This window comes from Miniopterus schreibersii (genome assembly GCF_964146895.1).
Source record: "Miniopterus schreibersii genome assembly, chromosome: 12".
Taxonomy (NCBI): domain Eukaryota; kingdom Metazoa; phylum Chordata; class Mammalia; order Chiroptera; family Miniopteridae; genus Miniopterus; species Miniopterus schreibersii.
Genome location: NC_138112.1, coordinates 50,455,351 through 50,478,699, shown reverse-complemented (window position 1 = coordinate 50,478,699; position 23,349 = coordinate 50,455,351). Strand labels below are relative to the sequence as shown.

General features: G+C 38.8%; 1 protein-coding gene across 13 annotated transcripts in view; it reads right to left on the bottom strand.

Moving 5' to 3' along the window:
• GAS2 (growth arrest specific 2) overlaps positions 1 to 23,349 on the bottom strand; it is a 133,715-nt gene that overhangs the window by 39,277 nt on the left and 71,089 nt on the right. For all 13 annotated transcript variants that reach the window (XR_014000058.1, XM_081154967.1, XM_081154966.1 and 10 more), the window contains 3 exons: positions 20,765 to 20,828; positions 13,872 to 14,013; positions 8,129 to 8,236 (listed from right to left, as the gene is read on the bottom strand). Coding sequence is in view for 12 of the 13 variants with exons in the window: in XM_081154967.1 (XP_081011093.1) it covers positions 8,129 to 8,236; positions 13,872 to 14,013; positions 20,765 to 20,828 (314 nt within the window). In the remaining variant the exon portion in view is untranslated. The remainder of the gene's footprint in view (positions 1 to 8,128; positions 8,237 to 13,871; positions 14,014 to 20,764; positions 20,829 to 23,349) is intronic.

The window sequence follows — 23,349 nt, the reverse complement described above, 5'->3', positions numbered from 1 at the left end:
CTGCGTGCCTTAGTGTCCCGGAGGCGCTGGGCGGGGAAGGGCCCGGGCTGGACACGCCGGGTGCCAGCAGCCGCGTCTCCCGGGCGCTGCAGATGTGCTCCGGGACCTCACAGCCCTCAGAGGCAACCACGGGCGTCTCTTCCCCCTTGACGCGAATGGAAGCCACTAGATGGTTTTAAAACCCTCATCACTGCTCCTACAAATTGCTAAACGAGAGGAAAGGCTGATATTAATTTTTTTTAATGACTTTTCGACGCTCAGCTGCTGAGCAATGGCTGTTTGTGTGACGTTTCCGCGAAGACAAATGGAAGGAAGCATGACCGGCTTGCTGTTCTTAAAGCTCCTTTGCATTTTTACCTCACAGCCCATTTTTCATTATCGGGAGAGGTATGCGATGTGAACCACGCTACTTTTTTACTCGCAATAAATCAGTATGTGTCATAAGAGCAGGGAGGCAGTAACATCACTCGCTGTCATTGGCCTTCCCTCGGCCAGGTCCCCGGAGCACTGCCAGGGCGGGTCGCCATGGCAACAGAGCTGCGCTGCCTCGCGCTTGGCTTGTTGCAGTGAGTTCGTTTCTACACGGGGATAATCCTGAAGAATTCATACAGTAACGAAGAAATTATAATGAATCAATAGCAGTGTGTGTGACCTTTTCACTGATCTGAGATGATTTCATTTAAAAGTAGTACAGAGAACGTGACTCCGTAACATTTCAAATCCCTTTGCTGACTTCCAGTTAAATTATTCATTGTCTTTTCTTCAGGCCCTTTAAATAGTCACACGTCTTAAAACGTGGGGAAAAAATACCCTGGACCATTAGGGTGTTAGCATGGAACCTTATGCGTTTTTGTTTTTTTTCTTGCAGGATTTTATTTTTTTTAATTTTTTATTAAATTCATCGGGGTGACATTGGTGAATAAGATTATATAGGTTTCAGGTGTACAGTTGTATGACACATCATCTGTATATTGCATTGTGTCATCTGGTTTTACCTAACTGTGAAGGTCTGATATAAAAATGTCTTGAAATAATAGTGATCCACTTAAAAAATATCTAAAATTACCAAGGAGACTCAATAAGACTTAACTGGCAATCGAGATGTATCTTCTGACTTCTAGTAAAAAGATATCAGGATAGATAACAATACATCTTATGATGTATAGCGACCTAATTGGTTTTAAGTACTAAACTAGCCCATATAAAGCTTTTTTAAATAAAAATAAAATCTTTATTGATTTCAGGGAGAGGGAGAAACATCAATGATGAGAGAGTCATTGATTGCCTGCCTCCTGCACGCCCCCCACTGGGGACTGAGCCCGAAACCCGGGCATGTGCCCTGACGGGGAATCGAACCCCTATCTCCTGGATCCTAGGTCGATGCTCAACCCCTGAGCCACACTGGCAGGGCCATATAAAGCTTTTTGAACAGTGTCTGGCATACAAGTAAACACCTAATGAATACTGTTATAATTTTTATTACTATTATACTACAGTCAAACACATATATCCTTTCTTTACAGTAGAGATTATGCAACTATAATGCCTTTTGCATTCTGAATATTTTAAAAGTAAAAATAGTATAAGGAAAACACTTCTATATAGTTGAGACTTAAATATACTGTAAAAAAGTGCAGCTTTTTAGAAGACTAAACTTGTGAATAAAATATTTGCATTTAATTGACATGCCACAGGGTAGCAGCTTAGAGTGGAGTATATGATGGGTTTGGGGGTCAAAACTTCAATTTTGTGTATCATACTACTTAACTTCAGACCTAGCCTCTCTAGGTCTGAAAAAAAAAAAAAGACTTTATCTTTGTACCTGTAACAAAGGGTGAAAACAATTTCCTAGCTGTGTGGTCCAGTGGACTCAGTGAGGCAATGTAAATAAAGCTCTTGCTAAAATGCCCGGCACACATGATACTTTTTCATTTCTCTTTCTTTTAGAGGTTTTCTAAAAGAAAACCTTGAATCATAATTTCCTTGAATCATAATTTCCAAGTGGATATTTAAGGTAAAAATGAGTATAAATTCAATATTTCTTAGTACTTTAATATATATGGGTTTTAACCTGGTAAATGTAGAAAACTTTCAATTCAGTATAATTCTGTTATAAATTAATTTTTTAATTTGCTTCAGTTTATAATTCCCAAAGTGTTTTCATGACCTCCTAGCCCAGGGTGATGCTCTGCGGAAGGGGGGGGGGGGGCAATAAAAATAAAGGTGGGAGAGGGACAGTTTCTATGGTCAGATGTGGTCAGATACATTTGGAAAATGCTACATAGTACATCTCACTATATACTGTGGGATTAATAGATCACATTAGTATGCCCAGCCCTCCAAGAAATCCCAGATAATGCCAGTTAAACACATCAGTATTGCTCACTGGTAGAGAACGTAGATTCGGGAACTGGACCTTTGAACCCCACTTTCACCACTTACTAGCTTATATCTTTGGGAAGTTATCAACCTCCCTGTTTCAGCTCTCTCATCTGTAAAATGGAAATGGCAAAAGTTTCTACCATACAGGGGTGAGAAGTACAATGAGATATATCACCTGCTCAGACAGAGGCCAGTAGAGTCAATTATCAATAATGAGAGTTATTAAAGAAGCCTATTTCAACTCCTTACCATGATAACTCTTCTTTATAAATAATACCTCTGGACATCTTCTGGAACTATTATTCCTTGGAACACACTTTGAACAATGTTAAAGTACGATGTTAGGGTAGTGGTAAATTGTAATTAAGTGATAAATTATAAAAAGTATTCATCCTATGAGTGCCCAAAGCAAATGGCATAAAAAGTCTGCTACCTCACAACACAGGACCCCACTCACTTGCTATTGTGCCAGGAAGTCTTACTACCAGGTCATCAGAGCAACGATGTTGAGTGTAAAGAGCTTACCCCGTGACATTCTACTCATTAGAGCTGTTTACAAATTATCATATTAGCACAGGTCAGTTTATCATATTAGGCTATTCGCATGTCACTAACAATTAAGCTTTAAAGGAAAGGGATATCACGATTAAAACTTTCCTGCCTCAGGGACAGAAACTGAGTACATGAGTCATTACGGAGAGAGAGAAGGGACGTGATACAGATGTTTGCATGTTTTCTAGTACTAACCCAAAACAATCGGAAATGAGTTTTCAAAATGGAGAGATAACATAGTAAAGGGAGATAAGGAAAGGTAAAAGCTTCAGCCAAAGAAAAATATGCTACAATTTCAGAACAAAAAGGCCAAGTCCTCCCTGGTCTGCAACACCATGACTCCATAAACCTCCCTGCCCTTTTCCAGAAGATGGGCAGCTTAGCCAAAGGACCAGAAAATGAGCAGCCAGCTCATAAACATGACATCTTATAGAAGTCCTTTTATTTATTCTCACATTTGCAACTGTACCAGGTTGTTGAATTCTCTTCTTCTGAAGGGTTCGTGTTGTTAATGTCATCACCGGGAGGTAATGCTCACTCATAATTTTATGCCCTCAACAATTAAAAACTATTTTCAGTTATTCCTATTTCCTTCAAGTCTTAATCATAATTATACATCATTTCTACACAGTGGTATTTTTGTATGTAAAGACAATTTCAAAGTCTGTTATTTTCTACTTAACATTAAATTATCCTCAGTATTTTCTCACAAGGATACACAGAAGTCTTTCTTCAAAATGATCATTTCTAGTACCTGAATGGTTATAGGCCTCCATGATCAGACATGCAACGATTTTTAATTGCGGTGTTGCACAAGAAATTTCTTCATTTATATAGTTCTTGTTTTCCTTTAGATTGTTTGTTTTAAACTACAGCACACCTCAGAATCACCTGAAGGGCTTGTTAAAACACAGGTGGCTCACCCCAGAGAGCTTCTGATGTTATATCAGGGTGAGGCCAGGCATCTGCAAGTCCAACAAGTTTTCAGGTAATGCTGATGCTGCTAATCTGGAGATCACTTTCAAAAATTACCATTATTATTTACTAGAATATTGTGATAGTAAATTGAGGTTGACAAATAAAGTAGCACAGACCTTTTTATAGCACCTGAGAAACCTTTCCTACAAGCTTACACACATTCATATTGCCAAATGACTTCTTGAAAGCCTGGGTAGAAACCAACTAACCAAATGAACAAATGAACAAAGGAAAATTCTTACTTCTCTCTCCCTCAAAATCATAACATTAGGCCTGAGATACATCTATTTACATTTTAAAGATATACAGCATTGCTAAATGGTAATATCCCAATCTCTGTTACCTCAGAAATCAACAAGGAAGTTTTATCATCACTGTCCAAATGCAAAAGTCACTAAAAAATAATTGAAATATTTATACCTTGGAGGAAAGTAAATTTGTATCTGCACTACCCAGAGACAAATTAGCTGAGTTTATCTTGCCTGTCTACCAGATTGGTCAAAACCAATGTTGCTCATTGGAAGGTGTAGAGCAAAAATATGGCTTTGAAAATTAGTTTTGATAAGCTGGAAATAAGAGAATTCCCATTTTGGCAGGGGGTTATTAGCATGACTGTCTAAAAGCCACAGTCAAAAACCTCAGAGATTTTCCCTTGTACTACTGGATTCTTTATATTTGGGTAGAGATTAATCCCTCACCTCCGAATGGAGGCATATGCATATAAGCAAACATGCCAGGATAAGCATATAGATGCATCTACACAAGAAACCACTAGGCAGCTATGTAAGTGAAGTATCCATTCCCACACTGGTTTTTAGGATCCCATAGGTAAGACATATGCTTAGCAAAGATATCCTCTGCAGAAAATGTCTTCTGGGCTCTTTTTCTGTACTCTGCTCACATTCTTATATTTTTTATTCCTATTTGCTGTTACTGTATCTATTTTAATGTATAAAGAGAAGATGTGTTCATAAAATCATATATAAGCAAAGAGACTGGGTGTTGTCAACAAACCTTGGAATTTGGTTAGCAATGAATGGTTAAATCGAGAGTAAACGTGTTACATGCGGAATTATTAAGAGAATCCTGTATTTACAAATTTCTAAGAGGTTTTTCTCCCCCGAGTCACTGTTTTGATAATTGTGTTGTCCTATGTAAGGACTAAGTCAACAGTCTTAACAACAGCCTTAAAAGACAGACTTGTTCTTTGCATGGCCATGTTCATTACGGCCATATGAAGACACTGCTGTTCTCAGGGTTGACAGAAAACTAGGGGGCAAAAGCTAAGACACCATGTACATTTCATAGTATGTATAGTTTATAGAATAGTGTGCATAAATGTTTCTACTTACTATGTATTGTATAGTAAATATGACCATATTTAGCAGCCTCAAAAAAAGATATGACAAAGCTTAAAATATGCCAGTCTTAAAAATGCAAATTTCAGAAATGCAGAACTTCAGTGCAGACACTGTGAGGTGATCATTCCCTAGTGTGGGTGAGAATTTGACTACAGGCACTTACTGCTTAATCCAGGCGTTCCAAGAACTGAAAAGTTAATTAGCAGCAACAACCATGTGACCATTTGAAAACCAATACTTCTGAGGGGTTTTTTAAGTAATAATTGCCAAGTCCTTACAGTGAGTTAGTGCAGAATTACAATCAATTAAATATAGCCCCTGTCACAAATCCAGAAGTACTAGCCAAAGTCTGTACTCATCAGTGAGATGATATTAGTTCATGAATTCAGTGAAGAGAAAGACATAGGGAGGAAACGTACCATGTACAATGAACGGTGCATATGGCTTGCCTATAAATTTCAACTCCTAAACTCCAGGGAATGGGAGATAAAAAGTCTCTAGGGATCATCAGAAACAACAGAGGAGTCTTTTTAGAATCACTTCCCTCCATCAGGGTGGGAATGGACCCCAGGCAAGCCAAAGGATAGGAATTTCAATAAATACATGTTAATGGAGATCTTCCTTTTTTCACAAATAGTTATACTTTCCAATTTAGGCAGTCATATAAAGACTCCTTTTTAAAAATTAAGATATAAAAAATAGGTTAATTTTAAAGCGAAATCTGTTGTAAAAAAATAGTTCAAACTATATGTAGACAGCGCAAAATGAGAAAAAGTGAATGCCCAAGTTGGTTAAAACCCGTCATAGCAGCATGATGCCACAACTTGCTGGCCACCCAGTGAATGATGACATCACAGTGACCTCTCTATTGCAGGCTTACCTGGAGCACTGGAAGCATTAAACCGAATGTGCACAGCATGTTCTGCAGTAACACACTGGTATCTAATTCAAATGCTATCACTAGGGAAGTTGTTGCAATTTTCTTTCTCAGTAAAGTAAATCCCAATTCCTCTATAAGCAATACATGTACAGATTTTACAAAAAGGAAACCATTTTCTGAAAAGAAAAATGGACCGAAAAATTTCTTAAATGTTAAATACAATGTAAATTTATGTTATCCATAAATACAGTTATCAAACTCAATAGTTGACTAAATATGGGAGACCAGGCACAAATAAACACGTGTTATATATTTTTGCCTACAGATATTAGTTTATATTAGAAGGAAATGTATCTAACTTATTCATTATGTGTGTTGTCGACACTTCTATCATAAAAGGAATAATTGTTTCCATGAATAAAACCCTGGTTTGCTTCTGGGCTCCAGGGCCTAATATTCTCAAGGAGCCTAAGTCTCAACTGAGAAAGGTCAACATGGTAAAATTTAAACACATCTTTGGAATGATGAAACCACTATTTTTAATGTACTAAAGGGAAAGCAGACAGATTAGCTAAAAGAAACCTGTATGTTATCCTTATAGTAAGGAACGAGAGAACAGTAAGCATTGATGGGGGCAACTGTCCATCCTAGTGAGGCCTTCCTCCCAGATTTATACTCATACCCCCAATAATAACCTTTCATTGTACCCCTTTCCACACTATTCCAAAATATCAATTATTACGTAAAAATTATGCTTTTTAAAAATCAATAAACATTGACCTAAATTAGATTAAAATAAAAAAAGACTGACATTATTTTTGAAGGCTAATTATGATCAAACGTTTCTTCAAATAACATTTTGTAGGACCTTAAAAAAATCTGTCACACAAATAATTTTCAGTCAAAAGTTGAACTTAAGAAAACATTACAGAGACGAAATTTCTACAGGGCCATCGCTGACTTTAGTATTGTTTAGAATAGTCATTGATTGTACTAGAGGTACACATTCAAATATTCTGCTCTACACAACGAAATAACCAGCAAGATATCTGTAACTTAACCCAAAGAAAAGGGACTAGAGCTCCTTTGAATCATAACCTCTGTTATTTAGGAAATGACTGAAAAACATGGTAGAAAAATACTTATACTTCTCAACTGCAGGTTTCTAGGAATATATCAGTGCTGTGTTTTTCATTTTCTTATTTCTGAGAAGAATTCTTGGTCTTATGAAAAGTCACAAACTTATTTAGAGAGATTAAGTTTTTTTGATCATTGCCAAAACAGATCACAAGTGAAAGGCCTGAAATGTGACTTTATTGAGCCACTCGTTACAATCTAAAACCGCTCGTTATATCTACTCAGGTTTCTAATTAGGACCATTGCAAAATGGACAGAGATCACCAAATCATTCATTGGCACAGGTCCACATTTCTTTATTCACCCCAGAAAACTAAGAAATGGTAGTCACTATTTAACCATGCTCTTGTAATGAGTTTTCATTCTCCTCACTCTGGCTCAAATCCAAACTTCTTGAAAAATCATGTTCAAATAATTGAAAGTTACCAAGTTCAATAGGATATCTTCCTGAAGTTGAGATATGAAAGACTAGGGCAGAATATCGGATTTCTGTTTTCCCATTGGGGGTAGGGGGGAGGGATAGTTCCTTTTAATCTAAATGTACAAACAAAAAAAATTGTTTCTTTTCTTCATTCTATTTGATCTCTATGGTCTATTTGGTGTGCATGTTTGTATACATGAAAGAGAGAGAGATGGTTCTATTTATTTAGCCCTCAGCAGTAATTATGTTTTGATACATTTTTAAATGTTCATACCTCATTTTAAATGTTCAAGTCCAACTGTAACCACCAGAGGAGAAGTCCCTGCTTAGTTATTGGTCATACTTTCCTGTAACCCCCAACTCAAGTCCTGAAAGTCTCAGGAAGGACAGGGCGTCAAGTGAAAAGTAAAGCTTTACCCTGATGAAGAGGATCTTCTCTCCCACTCGGTATCTCCCTTGAGACAGCCTCTCCACGCAGAACTTGCTTGGGCATTTGCAAGGAGGGTCCTCGGAAATCCTTTTCACCTGAAATGGAAGAGCAGGCAAGTTCATGCTCCTCAATCAAGCTCCATTTAGATTAATCTGCTCTGTGGGTTCAAAGGCCCCTGGACCAGTAACTGCTTTTAAATTTGTCCTACATCAGACTATGAACATGATATGAGCAAAGAAGCAGCACATTAAGTCCTAACTGTGTGAAGGTCAGGCCCAGAAGGCGTTTTCCCAAGGCCGATACCTGCGCAAGGGCGTGAGCTGGGTGATGACAATGGAAAGGATGCTGGAGGGTAAGGTGAGCAAACCAATGGGCAGCGTGAAAATGATGATCCAGGCGCACTCTGGGAGGGTTAAAGAGACCATCCCACCGGGTTGCCAAGATAAACATATTGGAAACTAGAACACAATGCATGTTAACATAGCATGTTTCCTCATTATAATTTACCAATATGAATTTTACAATTTCAAAAATAAATAAGATTTAAACAAATTCTTTTTTAAAGGAGACTATTGTTCCATCTTATTTTGAGCTCAAAGGTTTTCTTTAAGAGGTCACCTCTAATTCACCCAGGCTCACTCAGCAATCCACCCCCTCTCAGTAAGTGCCGCCTGCCAAAACCTGCTTCTGTGGCAGCATCTTACCATTTACGTGCACTTTACAGAACCCATGTCCGAAAATCAGAATTTATCCCTATTTTATCTATTTCCCTATTCTTAAAAAAATACCTAAGCTAAATCTGTGCACAATGCTTTACAAGGGAGGAAGTCTATATTTGTTTCTTCACTGGGAACCTGTCATGCCGCACCTCATAACTGTCCTCTCTTCAGCTCACCAACCCACCAACCCAACAATCCAAAGCAACAACTTCCTGCGTTTTGAGTCAAAGATCTAAACAGATTAAGACTGGATTCAAAGAATCTTTCAGATGGCTTTCATTGAACAATGGAAAAACCTGCTTAACATCACTAAGGTAGCGATTAGACCCATGTATTTGAGTTCTGAATTTTTTCTACCATATGATACTTGGTGCATAGATACATCCACCCACTCCCCTAATATTAACCGAATTCTGTCCCTAGGGACTTTTCTGAATGGATATGCTTGAACAAGATAGTAGGATAGTAGATAGTAGAATAGTAGAATAATGCATCAGCTTCATAAAAGCACATGGCCCGAGCTTGAGGAGAGCCCTGCTTGGCACAGCTTTACTTGCCACAGAGTAATTGAGAAAAGGGCAAATTGGTGTTCCAGTTGTTCCTCTGCTGAGAAATGATCACAAGTATGTGTGAAAAGTATTTCCATCTTAAAATGTTCTCAGACGAAACAGAAACTGTGGGGATCAAATGCAGTGAAATACGAAATACATTTTCTCAAGCGGCCTGCCCTTCTCTAATGCCTCGCGAGCTTTGGAAATGGACTTGTTTTTTGTTTTGTGGGATTTTTTTTTGAAATCAAGAGCTTTTTTGTAGTTGTGTGAGAGGTGGAGGCAGAAATGGAAGAGACAAGGCCAGACTGTGGGCAGCGGGAATATATTGTTAAGCGAACAGTGGCTGATGCCATCTGGGCTTCTTAGGTTACCCTGGGATAAGCCCGTCTGGCAGGTGTTCCGCTTGGGCCAGGAACCCGGCCAGCTTTCTGCTGAAATGGGATTTCGAGAGGAGCCTGATTATCAGAATGACACTATCTCTCATCCCCAGACTGAGGAAGTTGCTGGAGAGGAGGGGGAAGGTGAGAATGGCTTCTCAGAGCCCTCCCAGCTCACTGTGCGGGAACCCGCCGGCCGCAGGCAGCGCCCAGCCCCGCACCGTCACCGCGGCCCAGGCTCTGGCAGGACACCGGGCGGACAGGTTAATCTGAATGGAGTCTACTGTGTGTCCTTTGAGGATATCTTGATTAAAGAACGTGGGATATTATCCACATCAAGGCTCACCTTTTTTCCCCCTTTGATTTTCCACAATTCCCCTAAGCAGCGAACGAAGAAACGCGAGGAGACAGGGCCCGCTTCGAACTGGCAGTTCCCGGGCCGCGGCTGGGCATGAGCTCTCCGGGCTGCTCCCCTCTGTCTCTCCTTCCCTCCATGCCTGTCTCTTTTTCCCTCTTACTCTTTTATTCCCCCTTTCTTTCTCTTTCCTTTTTTTTTTTTTTTGGATACAAATAGTAACTTTGCCCGAGCAGAAATAGCCAGTATCTTTCACTGGCCCCAGGAACGTTCCTAAAATACAAACTGGGACCTACGCGTTTCAGCGCCCAGCGGCTGTGAAGCTTCACACGCAGCGAGCAGCTGCCCTAGGGGCTGTTTACTTTTTATATTTGACACGTGACGCTCTCCTTTACATCATTAGTGAGGCCCAAGTCGTGTTTCTCTCTGTCCCACTGTCCCTGAAATAAAATGCTTTGGTGTAAAACGCACATAAACAGAATGCAAATATTTTAGTGCAATTTCCCCAACACAGTATGAAGGAGGCTACATATAAGAGACTTCGGTGGCCAAATAATTTGGAAAATTCCAGGTCAAACAAGATCTTATGACGGAGCTCACGAGTGCCTTTGATACACCATGGTGCGTGGCCAAACTCCGCACAGGGGATGCAGTGAGCTGTGTTTCTCAGACTAACCTGGCCATGGAAGTCTTTTCCCTGCAGGGCATCTGCGGGTGTTAGTATTCGATTAAACGTTCTCGGAGAAATGCTGGTTTAAAGACTTTCCAAGCATAGTGTTCTAGCTGGCAATGGTACAGAAATGTCCGGTTTGCACATTTCCTACATTCAATTAAAAACCCTAAACTAAATAGATGGTCGTGTTCCCAAATTCTGGAAAAGTCTAAAGGGGGTTTACAGCTCTTGGGAGATCCCTTCATTGTTTCCAGCTGAGGAGCTAGAAGTTGGAGAAGGGAGCACAAGCACAGAGTAACAGTCTGGCCCTGGACTGGAGTACTCAACACACTTTTCCAAAATCCCTTTCATAGTTGTTTCACCACCTCCTTCCCCCTGTCCCTTCCCCGCTTCTCAAGGATGACAGATGGCCACATACGGGACAAGCTGTTGAACAGAGGGAGCCATTCTAGCTCCTTCTCCAGGTTCATGTAGGTGGCTTCAAGGCGCAGCATCACCTCTCTCTGCAGAGCAGCCCGTTTCCAGAGCACATGGCCATTCCAGATCAACAGAACTAGGAAGCAGCTCTTTTAAACCTCATTACCCACCTTGATAATCTACTCAACAAATATGGCACTAATAGACAGATTAATAAAATACGGTCCGTGTCTTTGAGAATGAGGACTGTACATAAGGAATAAGTGGTATTTGTGCCCAATAAAGTAAATACCTCATAAAATATATAAAAACACCTGGGACATCAAGGACTAATTTGTCAATTTTACCAGGAATGGGCGATGCCAAGGGCAGCTTTATACAGGAGGCCACAAGCCTGAATTTTAAAAGATGAAATGGTGTTTAAAAGTAGATTTAAAAGATGAATAGGCATACCACATGGCGAGGAAAGCAAATGAGGGAAAGCCCAGGGCGTAAAATGTCCTTAGGAATTTGGGGTCAGCAGGCATCTTTACAGTGGGTTCCTCCGATGCCAGGATGAGTCTAGAGGGCGATAAAGCCGGGAAAGGCACAATGGGCCAGCACATGCAGGCTTATGTGACATATAAATGACTTTGGGATTTACCCTGGATGTTAAAGGGAACCCTATGGAATCTGTATCAAATCTGAGTTGCATGTGGGTTGCTTGTCTGTTAAAATGTCTATGGACAATAATGCCAAGAATGCACTGGCCAACAGAGTCGAATATCGGAAAGGAGCCTTCATAATTTGAGGACTAAAATAATGTATGTGATTCAGTGCTCACTCATTAGGAGGTTAAGGATGATGCCGGCCAGAGCCCTGACTATACTGCATTAAAGAAAATGAGTGGAGGTGACGGCAGAGGGCAAAAGGAATAAAGTAAAGTTTGGTTGCCCCAGAGAAACACATTTGTAAGAGAAAGACTACAGGAACATCTTATCCCAAAATAAGTCCAATCAAAAAGGTATAACTGAGAGAGAAGACAATTGTTCTCATCAAAAAATAAACGATGCTCCATTATCTACGACTAACACAACACTGTGTTCCATTAACTTATAAAATAAATATGAAATACTATGATAAGCAAGGCATGTCACTGAACCTTAAAAACAGCCTGTGATTTTAAAATTGTTTTACATGGTATTAAAACATCCTTGCCTAGCCCTGATGGTGTGGCTCAGGTGGCTGGAGCGTTGTCCAGTGCACCTAAGGGACTCGAGTTTGATTCCAGGGTCAGGGCACATACCCAGGTTGCAGGCTTGATCCCTGGTTGGGATGCATACAGAAGGCAGCCAATTGATGTTTCTCTCTCTCTCTCTCTCTCTTTCTCAAGTCAATTTTAAAAAAAGTATCCTTGGGTGAGAATTAAAAAAAACATCCTTGCCTATTCTTTAATTCCCAGAATGGACTGAACAAAAGAAAACTAGATTAAACTGTGACTGGCTAAGATCCCTTAGCAGGCCAAGTTTAAGTTTGCTGCCCTTCGCAGAAATAGGAATGCTCAGTCTCTCAGAAAAAGTTATATTTCTGCTCATCTAGAAAGAGTGCCACATGGAGGAAAGCAGAAGATGGGAAATGTCCCTTTCTGCATCATGTACTGCTAGTGAACCACTGTCCCAGCTCTTTTCAGCTCAGACCCTAGAGAAGGAGACCCTCAGCTAAGGGCCAGCAGTCCTTTTCAGTCTTGTCTACTCCTTATAATGAGCATTATGGCTGCTGCTAGTTTCTAAGGACCCTCCTCGTGCATGTGAGACATACTCCACTCCAGCATCTCTAGTGCCAGGCTGAATGATGTTACTATTTTCTGTAAAACAAATAAGTATTTTTTTACATTTGCACTCAAAATACATGCGCTGGGAGGTAAATACATGCACCTAATCAAACATATTACTTACAGCCAACAACTACTTATAACCAAGAACAGGCAACAGAGGTAGCCAGAGAGTTTTGACTCACCCCATTTGCTGTTACACCCAGAATGTTTGCTGTGATTATGGGGGGATAATGAAAATAGTCCCTAATCTGCCAAAGACTGAGACTCAAGGGCCCTCAGAGTTAGACAAAACTGGGTTGGAATCTAAGATCCCTTCCTTTCCTCAGCAGGTGATTCAATTTCCAGGTTTGTGTTTTCTCAGTAAGAAACCTGCCTTAGAAATTCCAAGAGCATTTGGAAAACAATGCTGGAGCCTGGCCCACAGCAGGCAGTGGGTAAAGGTCAGTTATTTTCTCTCCGGTGTGTTTGCTTTCCCTTCTTGAACAAACTCAAGATCTCCTGCCTCAGTCTTATCTGTGAAACGAAGAGCCATAAACCAATGACCACAGGCATAAATGTTTTCAAAGTCAACTTTCAGGGAGTTGATTCACTATCCTAAAATTTTAGACACTACTCAGCAGAATTCAGTGACACTTTATTTGAAATGACTGGCTCAGTTTGGAGTCTCAAAATGAACTGTGGAACTACAAACTTTTTCATAGGATTTTAAAATGAATTTCAGTGAAATAGAAGTAAGTCAAGATTAGGCTGATAACACATTGGACAGAATGGGCTTTGAAATCCCGCAGAGACTAAGCAGTCAGAAGCCTGACCAGTTTCACTTACGGCGTCATCCAGCAAGTTTCCTGTACTCTTTTTCCCAGAAGACTTGGATGAAGGAGACGGCGATGGAGAAGGGGCAGAGAGGGTTTCTTCTTGTTCAATCTCTTTTTCCAATTTTATTAAACCCGGAGGCTCCACGCCATACCTTTCAAAAGACACCAGATCAATATAGACGCAGAACTTTTAATGATATGCTTGTCATATGTGACATTTGATGATGAACACTGTAGGAGCAAACTAATGATTGTTTTATTTTTTTATTGTTCAAAATATTATATATGTCCCTTTTTCTCCCCACTGACCCCTTCCTCCTGCTCCACCGCCTCCCCAGTCCCTCACCACACCACTGTCTGTGTCCTTGGGTTATGCATATATGTGTATAAGTTCTTTGGTTAATCTCTCCCCCCCAAGTTACCATAGCTAAGATCTGGAAACAGCCCAAGTGCCCATCAGTAGATGAGTGAATAAAAAAGCTGTGGGACATTTACCCCAGGGAATACTACACAGCTGTAAAGAAGAAGGATCTTGAACCCATTGAGACAGCATGGAGGGACCTGGAGAGTAGTATGCTAAGCGAAATAAGCCAGGCAGAGAAAGACAAACATCACAGGATGATTTTTTAAAATGACATTAACTTTTCCTGGCATGAAATGGAAAGTTCTTAAATGGCAGGGGAAAAACATATCGGGGTGTGTGTGTGTGTGTGTGTGTGTGTGTGTGTGTGTGTGTACGTACTTAATACTGTTTAAGTGGAAAAAAAATTCCTGTATTTTCATGTAACAATTATTTTGGGTTCCAAATATATATTTGATTTCACTGTTTGGGATCTTCAAATGCTTATCACTTTAACAAAACATGTCAGTTTTAAATGTAGATAAATGCTTTACCAAAATGATATTCCAGATGACTTTAAGCCTTATCCAAAATTAAAATACATTTTTTAAAACTTCCTAATACTTATTAATTACACTGAACCCAACCTAGCATTGTATGACCACTGACTTGTGCCAACAACTCTCCCATGGAGGTTTGTGCATCAGTCTTCCCCGAGGTAGGCCTGAGCCGGCAGTGTCATTAGCCTACTCTCTAGGGTTAGCAGATCACTAAACCTCTAGGAGTCTGCCTTCTGTCAGGAAGGTGGAGATGGAAATGGCCTGCCCCAGAGGTCTGGTGCAGCAGGGGAGGGAGAGAGGGGCAAGAACGTGGGAAAAGCAGCTATTCCCGGACACCTGCGTATATCTGGCCCATTGGGGCAACCTCACATACACTATCTCTGAGCCCCCGTTTTACTTCAATGTAAAATGCAAATTCTAATTCTTGTATTTTAATATTGTTAGAAGGAATTAAAATTATTGACTACATGCCTAGCACAACGTCTGACACATCACAACCTCCGAGATTGCTGTAAATTGATGTTTCCAATGTTGCACAACCAGAAAACTGTAGCACTAGGTACTTTTGCTCAAGTTTTTACTTTTAAAGTATATTATGTCACCAAATTAAATAATATAACAGCACCATAATTAAAATGTGAAGTAGTAGTATTAATCTTGTTTATATTACTATTGTTTGGATCCTTTACCAAAAAACACCCTTAGTATAGACTTTCTTTAAATTGATTCTGCTAGAATTGTGGGCTAGCAGACATATCTCAGGGTGGGAGTGGAGCAGACCAAGTTATAAGTTCAGCTTTGCCACTAACTGGCTGGATGAATCTCAGCAGGCAACTCTTTCTTAATCTCCCTAGATTTCTCTGAATTCTCAGTTCTATCAAGGTATAAATGTCTGTTATGTTTAAGGTTCCTACAGGAATAACATAAACTGGGCAGTGAAGGTAGAAGAATCTAAAATGCTAGGCGTCACAGCCAATTAGAAGTCAATTCTAAGTGAAAACCTCATATTTAAAAGTATAAAGTAGGCCAACTGGAAAATATGATTTCATTTATAATTGTAGGTGGATTCCTGCCACCTTTCAGGAACAGGTTGCCTAATTTTTTCTCTTTCTTCTTTTTTTACAAAGTGAAATAAGAAATATGTTATTAGAGTAATAGTAGGTCCCACTAGATGTCTGATACAAAGTAGCCTAAGTTTGAATGAAGTTGGTCACAAAGTCACACATGGAACCTGGCCCTGGAGAGTTTTCTTCATCTGGAAATGCTGCAAATTAGCTCTTGCCACTGAACACAGAAAATCAGCACTAAGCCCCAAATCTCTGCTTATGTTGGCTTTTGCATACTTCAGGCTGCCTAAGGTATAGTCAGCCAGTCCAGAAATGCACACTTAAATACGATTCACCGGCTTCCTGTCTGTCTGGAGATGTCAACAGGCTGTAAATCATGAAATTCCCCTTGGGCTGGGGGCCCGCACCTGCAGGCCAGCTCAGTCACCAAATCGGTCTTTTTCTCCGCTCTCCAAAAGGCTGCTTCGTTATGGTTTCCATGATGAACTCTAGACCACTTCATATTTCTATTTTGTCTAGGAGGTTTTCACAATTTATACTGTTTTCTACTCCTTTGCAACTACACAATTTTAGAGCTTTGGGGGAGAGGAGGCTGCTGTAGGTCTCAGAGTGAATAAGGGTGACACTAAAGCCAGAAGGTTGAATCCACTAAAACCAAATCCTCACACCTGTGTATCCCAGTGATAAGAAAGCAGTGTGAACACTGGAAGGACAATACATTTCTTTGTCCTGTTAAAAAATATTACAAAGTGCTAGGGAAGAGTCTTACAGTTAATGATTTCATGATGAGATTCTATACATGGACTTCATTTTTCTGGCACGTGACACAAATTTTGAGATTGTTCTAAGTAAAGTAATTGAGCCCCAAACTGAGCCCTGAGTGAGAAAATTTACTCAAACTATTTAGTGGACTATGGTTCTCAAACAAAAGACTCTTGGGGCTGATTTGCTAGAGTTAAAGGGACAACTTTTAGAACCTCCCCCCCTTTTTAAAGCATGTAAGAGAGTTTACAGATTCTTGCAAGATAGTTTTTGCCCCATTTTTATTCTGTCTTAAAGTAATTTAAAAGTATATTTATATTTGGAAAGAAAATTCACCCCTGTGAAAACATGGGATATTCTTAGTAGTCAGACTCAAGTGCTTTAAATAGGATGAATTAATTAATAAGCCGTGTAGAAGAATATTTTTCATTTAAGTAACATTTGGTTGGGCCATGGATTGAAATGGGAGACTAACAAAATTATTTGTAAAGTATATTTCTCTGGAATGGTCATAAATTTTGTTCAAAATCAAGGGAGTTCTCAAAAATAAAGATACAAAAAGCTCCACTGGAATGCTGATTATTGATTATGGCCCCAAACCATACTATCGAGTGTTCTACTTTTATTGTAAAGCTAATCTTAATTCTGCAGTCTGTAGAAAAGGTTGAATTCACAGTAACTTCTTTTTTCAGGAACAAGTATCAAAACACCGTCATTTAAAAGATCTTTGAGGTTTTATTGACCTGCCTTTGCTGGGTGTTTTACTTTTCAGAAGGCAAACATGCATATTTTACACCCAGAAACTCGCATCGTTTCTGAAATATGGAGGGGTTCCACTCTCCAGTGATGATAGCTATATGTAGTTGAAAATAAAAGGAAGTTTTACCCATGAGAACAAAAGTAAGTGGCCTCACTTTCCCATCTCAGAACTCGGAGAAGCCCTCAGCTCTCCAAGGGCTCCACTGAGTGTTCCCACGCAGGAGAACATGGCAGAAAATCAGAAACATTTTGCAAATCATATCCAAGTGCTGTTGAAGCTTTTAGGATGACATTTGAGAAGGAAATGTTTAGAATCAAATATAAAAAGACATCATCTACCAGTGATAAAATAAAAACTCACAAGATTGTACTGGGAACTTTGATACGCTCAAATTCATCTGTTGTGTGTACAAATGAACGCTGTGATTCCTGAGCTCTCCCAAAAATCACTTTTAGTTTTGGCTAAAACTGTCTCAACTTGATAATTTATGTAATCCTCTGTGGAGCAGTCGGGGCAGGAAAAAGCGCAAATAGAGATCTAGATATAGGTCTATTATATACTAAAACATGTAGGAGTAAGATGAGATTAGGGGATAAATGTTCTTGTTTTGCCTTTAACTAACATGCTTCAACACAGGGCCAAGGTAGTGAGATTTGGATTCCTCAGTTTACTGTTTATATAGCACAACTGACGTTCCATAAAAACAGAAATCTTCAAATGTGTACAGAGAGAAACTTCAACAGACACTGACACTTGAATGTTCCATCTGCCCAATTCATAGTCAACTGTCTGGCCTTAAGCTGCACACAACAAAAGCAACACCCTGAGCAATCTCTTAGCGCATTTTCTCTTTCTGAGTGTAAGTGTGCAACACTTCACACCACTCAATAGATGAAGGAAATAAAAAGCAAAATTTACAAATTGAGTAGTGTAATGTACGGGTTATCTTCCTCCTTAGATAACTCCTTTATGGAATTAGCAATACTTTCTTTGCAGCCTGAATAAGCGCTGCTCCCATCAGCTTGCGTGGTCATAAGGAGAGAAATGGAGCCACTCGTTCTTATCCCAAATCATAATGGTAATCATAATAATATATGGCAGGGGAAACTTTGGGAGGCGAGGGACATGGCTGTGGCACAGGTCGTGGTGCTGGTTTCATGGACGTATATTTATCTCCAGACTCATCGAGTTGAGTACGTTAAACACATACAGCCTTTTGCAGGTCGATCTGACCTCAATACAGAGGCTAAAAGTAAAAGGAACAACCCAGAATCTCAATTTTAAAGTTTTTGGGAAAAAAGGTAAAACTTTTCATACGATACTTTACCTTGAAACTGACAAGACCATTATTATTCCCTTTCATTAACCGATTTTAATCTGCTTTATGCTCTATGGCAAGGGGCAATTTATGCCAGATGTAGAGCTGGAGGAATGGCGATTTCTAAAGGGACTTTGTCATTGGGTATTATGTCTTCTTCTTTGATGACCTGATCATAGTTATAATGTTCAGTTCAGCGGGCTTCCTAACCAAAATGTTCAGGTAGCAAAAAGTATAATTACAAAAAATAAAATAAATCCATAAAACAGGCAAATAATATAAACTAAGCAAGAGGAAAATGGCAATTCTCAGCTAATTATGTAGATAGTGCAACTCCTCTTTACCTCTGTTTCTCAGCTTTCAGATTCATGATGCTTATTTGATTTGTATTGTTACAATATTAAAGCAACAATATACAATCTGGCATTTTAGAATATTCTGACAGAATAATCAAAACAAACACCTAAACAGAAAGTTTTCTGCCTCATCTGTTGAGTAGCAACTCTTGACCACCCATGTTTCTTTCACTCTAGCATTTCAATGGCAGCAAGTCATTTATAGAGATTTTATTTTTCTGTGTTTTTCTCCCCTTCCTGCACTTTTAACTTTTCCCTTTTTAGGGGATATCTGCTGAGTCTTTGGTATTCCTTTGACTCAAAGCTATAGGCCAGAAGCCCCAAGACTGATGGAAGGGTGTGGCTCGGAAGAATTCTAGAAGCAGCGGGTTCCTTTTGTCTCACTCCCTCACACAACCCGAGAAGGTGGCAATACAGGAAGGGAATGGGGTCCTAAGTAAGAGCCCGACTCCACGAGTTTGAGCTGTGCCTGAGAGTGGGGACCTGAGTGGACCGAAGACTAGGGGACCGTCTCCAGAAGCCTTCACACAATATCTGGGAATAGTGTGGGAGGCACAGAGGAACCTCCAGATGTCTCAAATTGATCTTTTCACTACTTGTTGAGTGGAGCATCGGTCATATTCAATTTGAAAAAATTTTAATTAACACAATCTTTCTTGTACCCAGTTATTATGGTAAAGTAAAATGCATACTTGATATAGAACTTGTTAAGATAACATTGACTATGATGTTTTAAAGAACTCGGGGTTATTTCTTTTGATTATAGGTGATTTTTTTTTTTATTGGATCAAATAAAGATCTATTAATTGGCAGGAAGTTTTCTACCCATTGCTGTAATTTGCTAATGTGCACACCTTGTATTTTCTTTTCTTTGATTTTCTTTATAAATTTTTCCTTGCGAATTTGCACTTGGAGCTAGCTCATTCTTTATTTTATTGGTTCATCTGATCTCAGTTTTGAATACCCAGATCTGGATGAGAAAACCTCTAATTTATTCTGAATTTTAATTTTGCATTAAGATTTCTTCAAAGATTTAAATTCTCATTTCTAGTTTTGGGGGCTTCATAGAACTGTCAGAGCCCCGCTTGATGGTCTGCAAGGTACTAAAGAAGACATGAAATAAAGTCAGCTAAGTTAATAAAGCCCTTCCCCTGCCTATTTAAGTATAATTATTATTTCTACAATTGCTTCTTATTTGTTTTTGGCCAGAAGACAAAGATTCCAAAGATGTCTCTACATAAGAATAGTAATATTCTATGTCTTTCTCTACTCAAAATATGGACAATAATTTAAAAATGATTCCTCTACTCTGAATTAGAAATGAAAAAAGCTGAGAGATGAGATAAATGTTGAATGGGGAAAAATGAGGAAAAAGGGAACAAAAGAGGAGATTAAACATGAGTAAAGAATAAAGAGGAAGAGAGGGGTGAGGGGTTAAGTAGAGAAAGCAAAGGATACAGACCTTCCAATAAGGAGAGTAACTGTCACATGAAACTTTATGTACAAGACCCTCCCCCACTCCCCAAGAAGGGGTGGCCTTGACAAGAGATCACGATGTTAAGAACGTTGGTGGCATGCTTTTAGTTTGAACAACTGCCCTTGAGATGTTGGTACTGATGGCATTTTAAGGAATAGTTTCTCAACCGCTTCAACATCAGCAATAAAAAGTCACCAAGCGTCTTAGATGCTTGGACGCTGAGGTGGCCCATGTCCTGACACAGCAGCAGTAGTCTGACCTACCTGGCTGCAATCCGGCCCAGCTCTAGCAAACAGAGACACACTTCTCTGGGTTGCTTGTGGAGAACTGAAAGACAAGACAGAGGTGGACACCTTTACAAGAGAAGGGATTGGAAAGCAGCTCAGTGGTGAACACGCTTGCCACTGACCCCCTCATCTCTCCTGCTCCCAGTCTCCATTCTAACATTCCACAAAAACAGCCTGCCCCCCAGACGACTTCACTTTACTAAAGACTCAAAGTAGTTTTCAAAACTCTTTGTCCAACCCGCCTCCCCAAAGCCATTAGTCTCAGGAAATCTCAATCTGAATAAATTTTTACCCCGAAATTATTTTCTTCAATTAGCTAGTTTTAGTAAGTCAATATTGGAAACATAGGTGGCAATAATTATGACATAAATAGTTGATAGATATTTTTAAACATACAGCACACAGAAGACTATGGAACAAACACTGGCCTTTTAAGAATCCTGGGTTTACCTTCACTGGTGTTTTTTGGCAGAAATAATGCAATGAATCAGAATAAAATTTACACACCACAGTACATTCTTATCCTTTAAACAAAGATGTCACATGAGACCCTGAAATGTAATGTTTTTTCCTAATCAAATCTGATTAAGTGATAATTTAGAAAGAAACACTTTCAACTGACTGGATTTTGTAAATATACACCAATATATACCAACAGCCAGCTTTGCTCATAAAATGAGCAAATTAGAAGACTATTATTTGCATTGATATTTTTATTCTAATATAATCTGATTACTTAATAAATCTTTACCAATTGTTTGGGCACATTCAGCAATGTTGACAAATCATACTTGCATTTGTTGAGCCTACCTGAGGAATATGTACTGCTGATATTACTCTCTTTTCAAAGCATTATTATATAATTTTTAAGTGTTATTTTATACAATACCTAATAAAGACAACAGATACTAGAAAAAAAACACTGCATTACATTTACACATTTAATATCCTGATTAAAAATATATTAGCTTATTGATAAACTTTAAGAAAAATCATAATATTTATTCTTAAACATAGAATTTTATAATTCAATATCCCAGCATTATTCCGTTCCTTTAATTTAAACATCTAATTCCTTCTTTACACAGATTACGGTAGTGGCAATATTTGGTCCATGGACACCAGAATGGAATTTGTTGGGAGAGTGTGATGATTAGAAAAATACTCTTACTTGGATTCAGTATATGATTTCACTTAGGTTTAAATAGACAGGAATTCTTATCTTTCTAAAATGTCACCTTTAAAGCTTCTAATCCTATCAGCAATGTTCATTAAAACAGAATCGATTATGGAATTTCCGAATTATAGAATATCTCCAATCTTGGTAATACAAATTTTAGTTTCAACTGACCCTTGGTAACACCCTAATTGGGGAAGCCTAAAATTACTTTTAATTAAAGGGGATTAAAGTAAAGATACTTAATACCTCCAGTGTCAAATGCACCATTAGTTGTCTCTGGCTAGAAGGATACAAACTTCACAACTTTTGCTATATTAAATCAACTTTAGCTCAGTGTAACTGGCGGACTGTCATATCACATAGGCATCCATTTCAAACAAAGAACAATAACAAACATCACAAAACAGAAGCAAACAAATGGAAATCAACCTTCCTGTCTAAATAGCCAATTTCTTTTTATTTGAGCTTTTACTGAAAATTCTGTCCACAGAACCAAATAACAAACAGGAGTTTTGAATGGAGGGGGAAAAAACAAACAAAAACCAAAACATGAAACTGAGAAGAATTTTAAGGTCCTGCCTGATAAATGCCCTCATTTTCAGTGAAGGAAAGCAAGTGGTTAAAGCACCGGGGCACCAGGATCTATCGATACAATCTCATGCATTTCTTGACGAAAACAGTGTCAAAATATAAAAAATTTGGGTGGACCGACCAAATTGCGTCAATGTGCAGTCAATAAGCAACTATAAAAAGTAATATCTGATTCCTTAGCCAATTTGTTGTACATATTGTGAGGACTATATAAGCACCGGAAGTAAACATAAATTTTATGGAAAATAATCATTCTGAAAAAAAACAAAAATGTGAGTAATGTATGAAGACCATGTGATATGTAGGGTGCATCACTATCATGTATTTCTTTGCTTCCTCAATAGAACTATCAATTTAAAACAGCCTTTGTATGCCCAAACTCAGATGTCAGATCTACCACGAATGCGTTAGAAATTTAGTTTTGCAAACTGAAAAGTAATTGCATGATTCTTCATTTATATCCTTAACAGAACCAGCCTATAAAATTTAAGATAAAGAAACCTTTTCTTCGGCATCATTTCTTAGGAAAATGCTAATAGAAAGATAATGTTTTACTTCCCAGTATTTTGGGAATATTATCTTTTATAAAGCAATAAAATTGCTTCAAAACACACCTACAATATTGTCTAACATGTTAATGACTTTCTAAATATTAGGCGTATCATGCCTGGCCCGTAACAGCCAAAAAAAAAATCAATATTTGATGACTAATAAGCAATAAATAAGATAAATCTGTAGAGGTGCATAACTTAGCATAGTTCCTAGAACAACGTAAGTATATCTCATAATA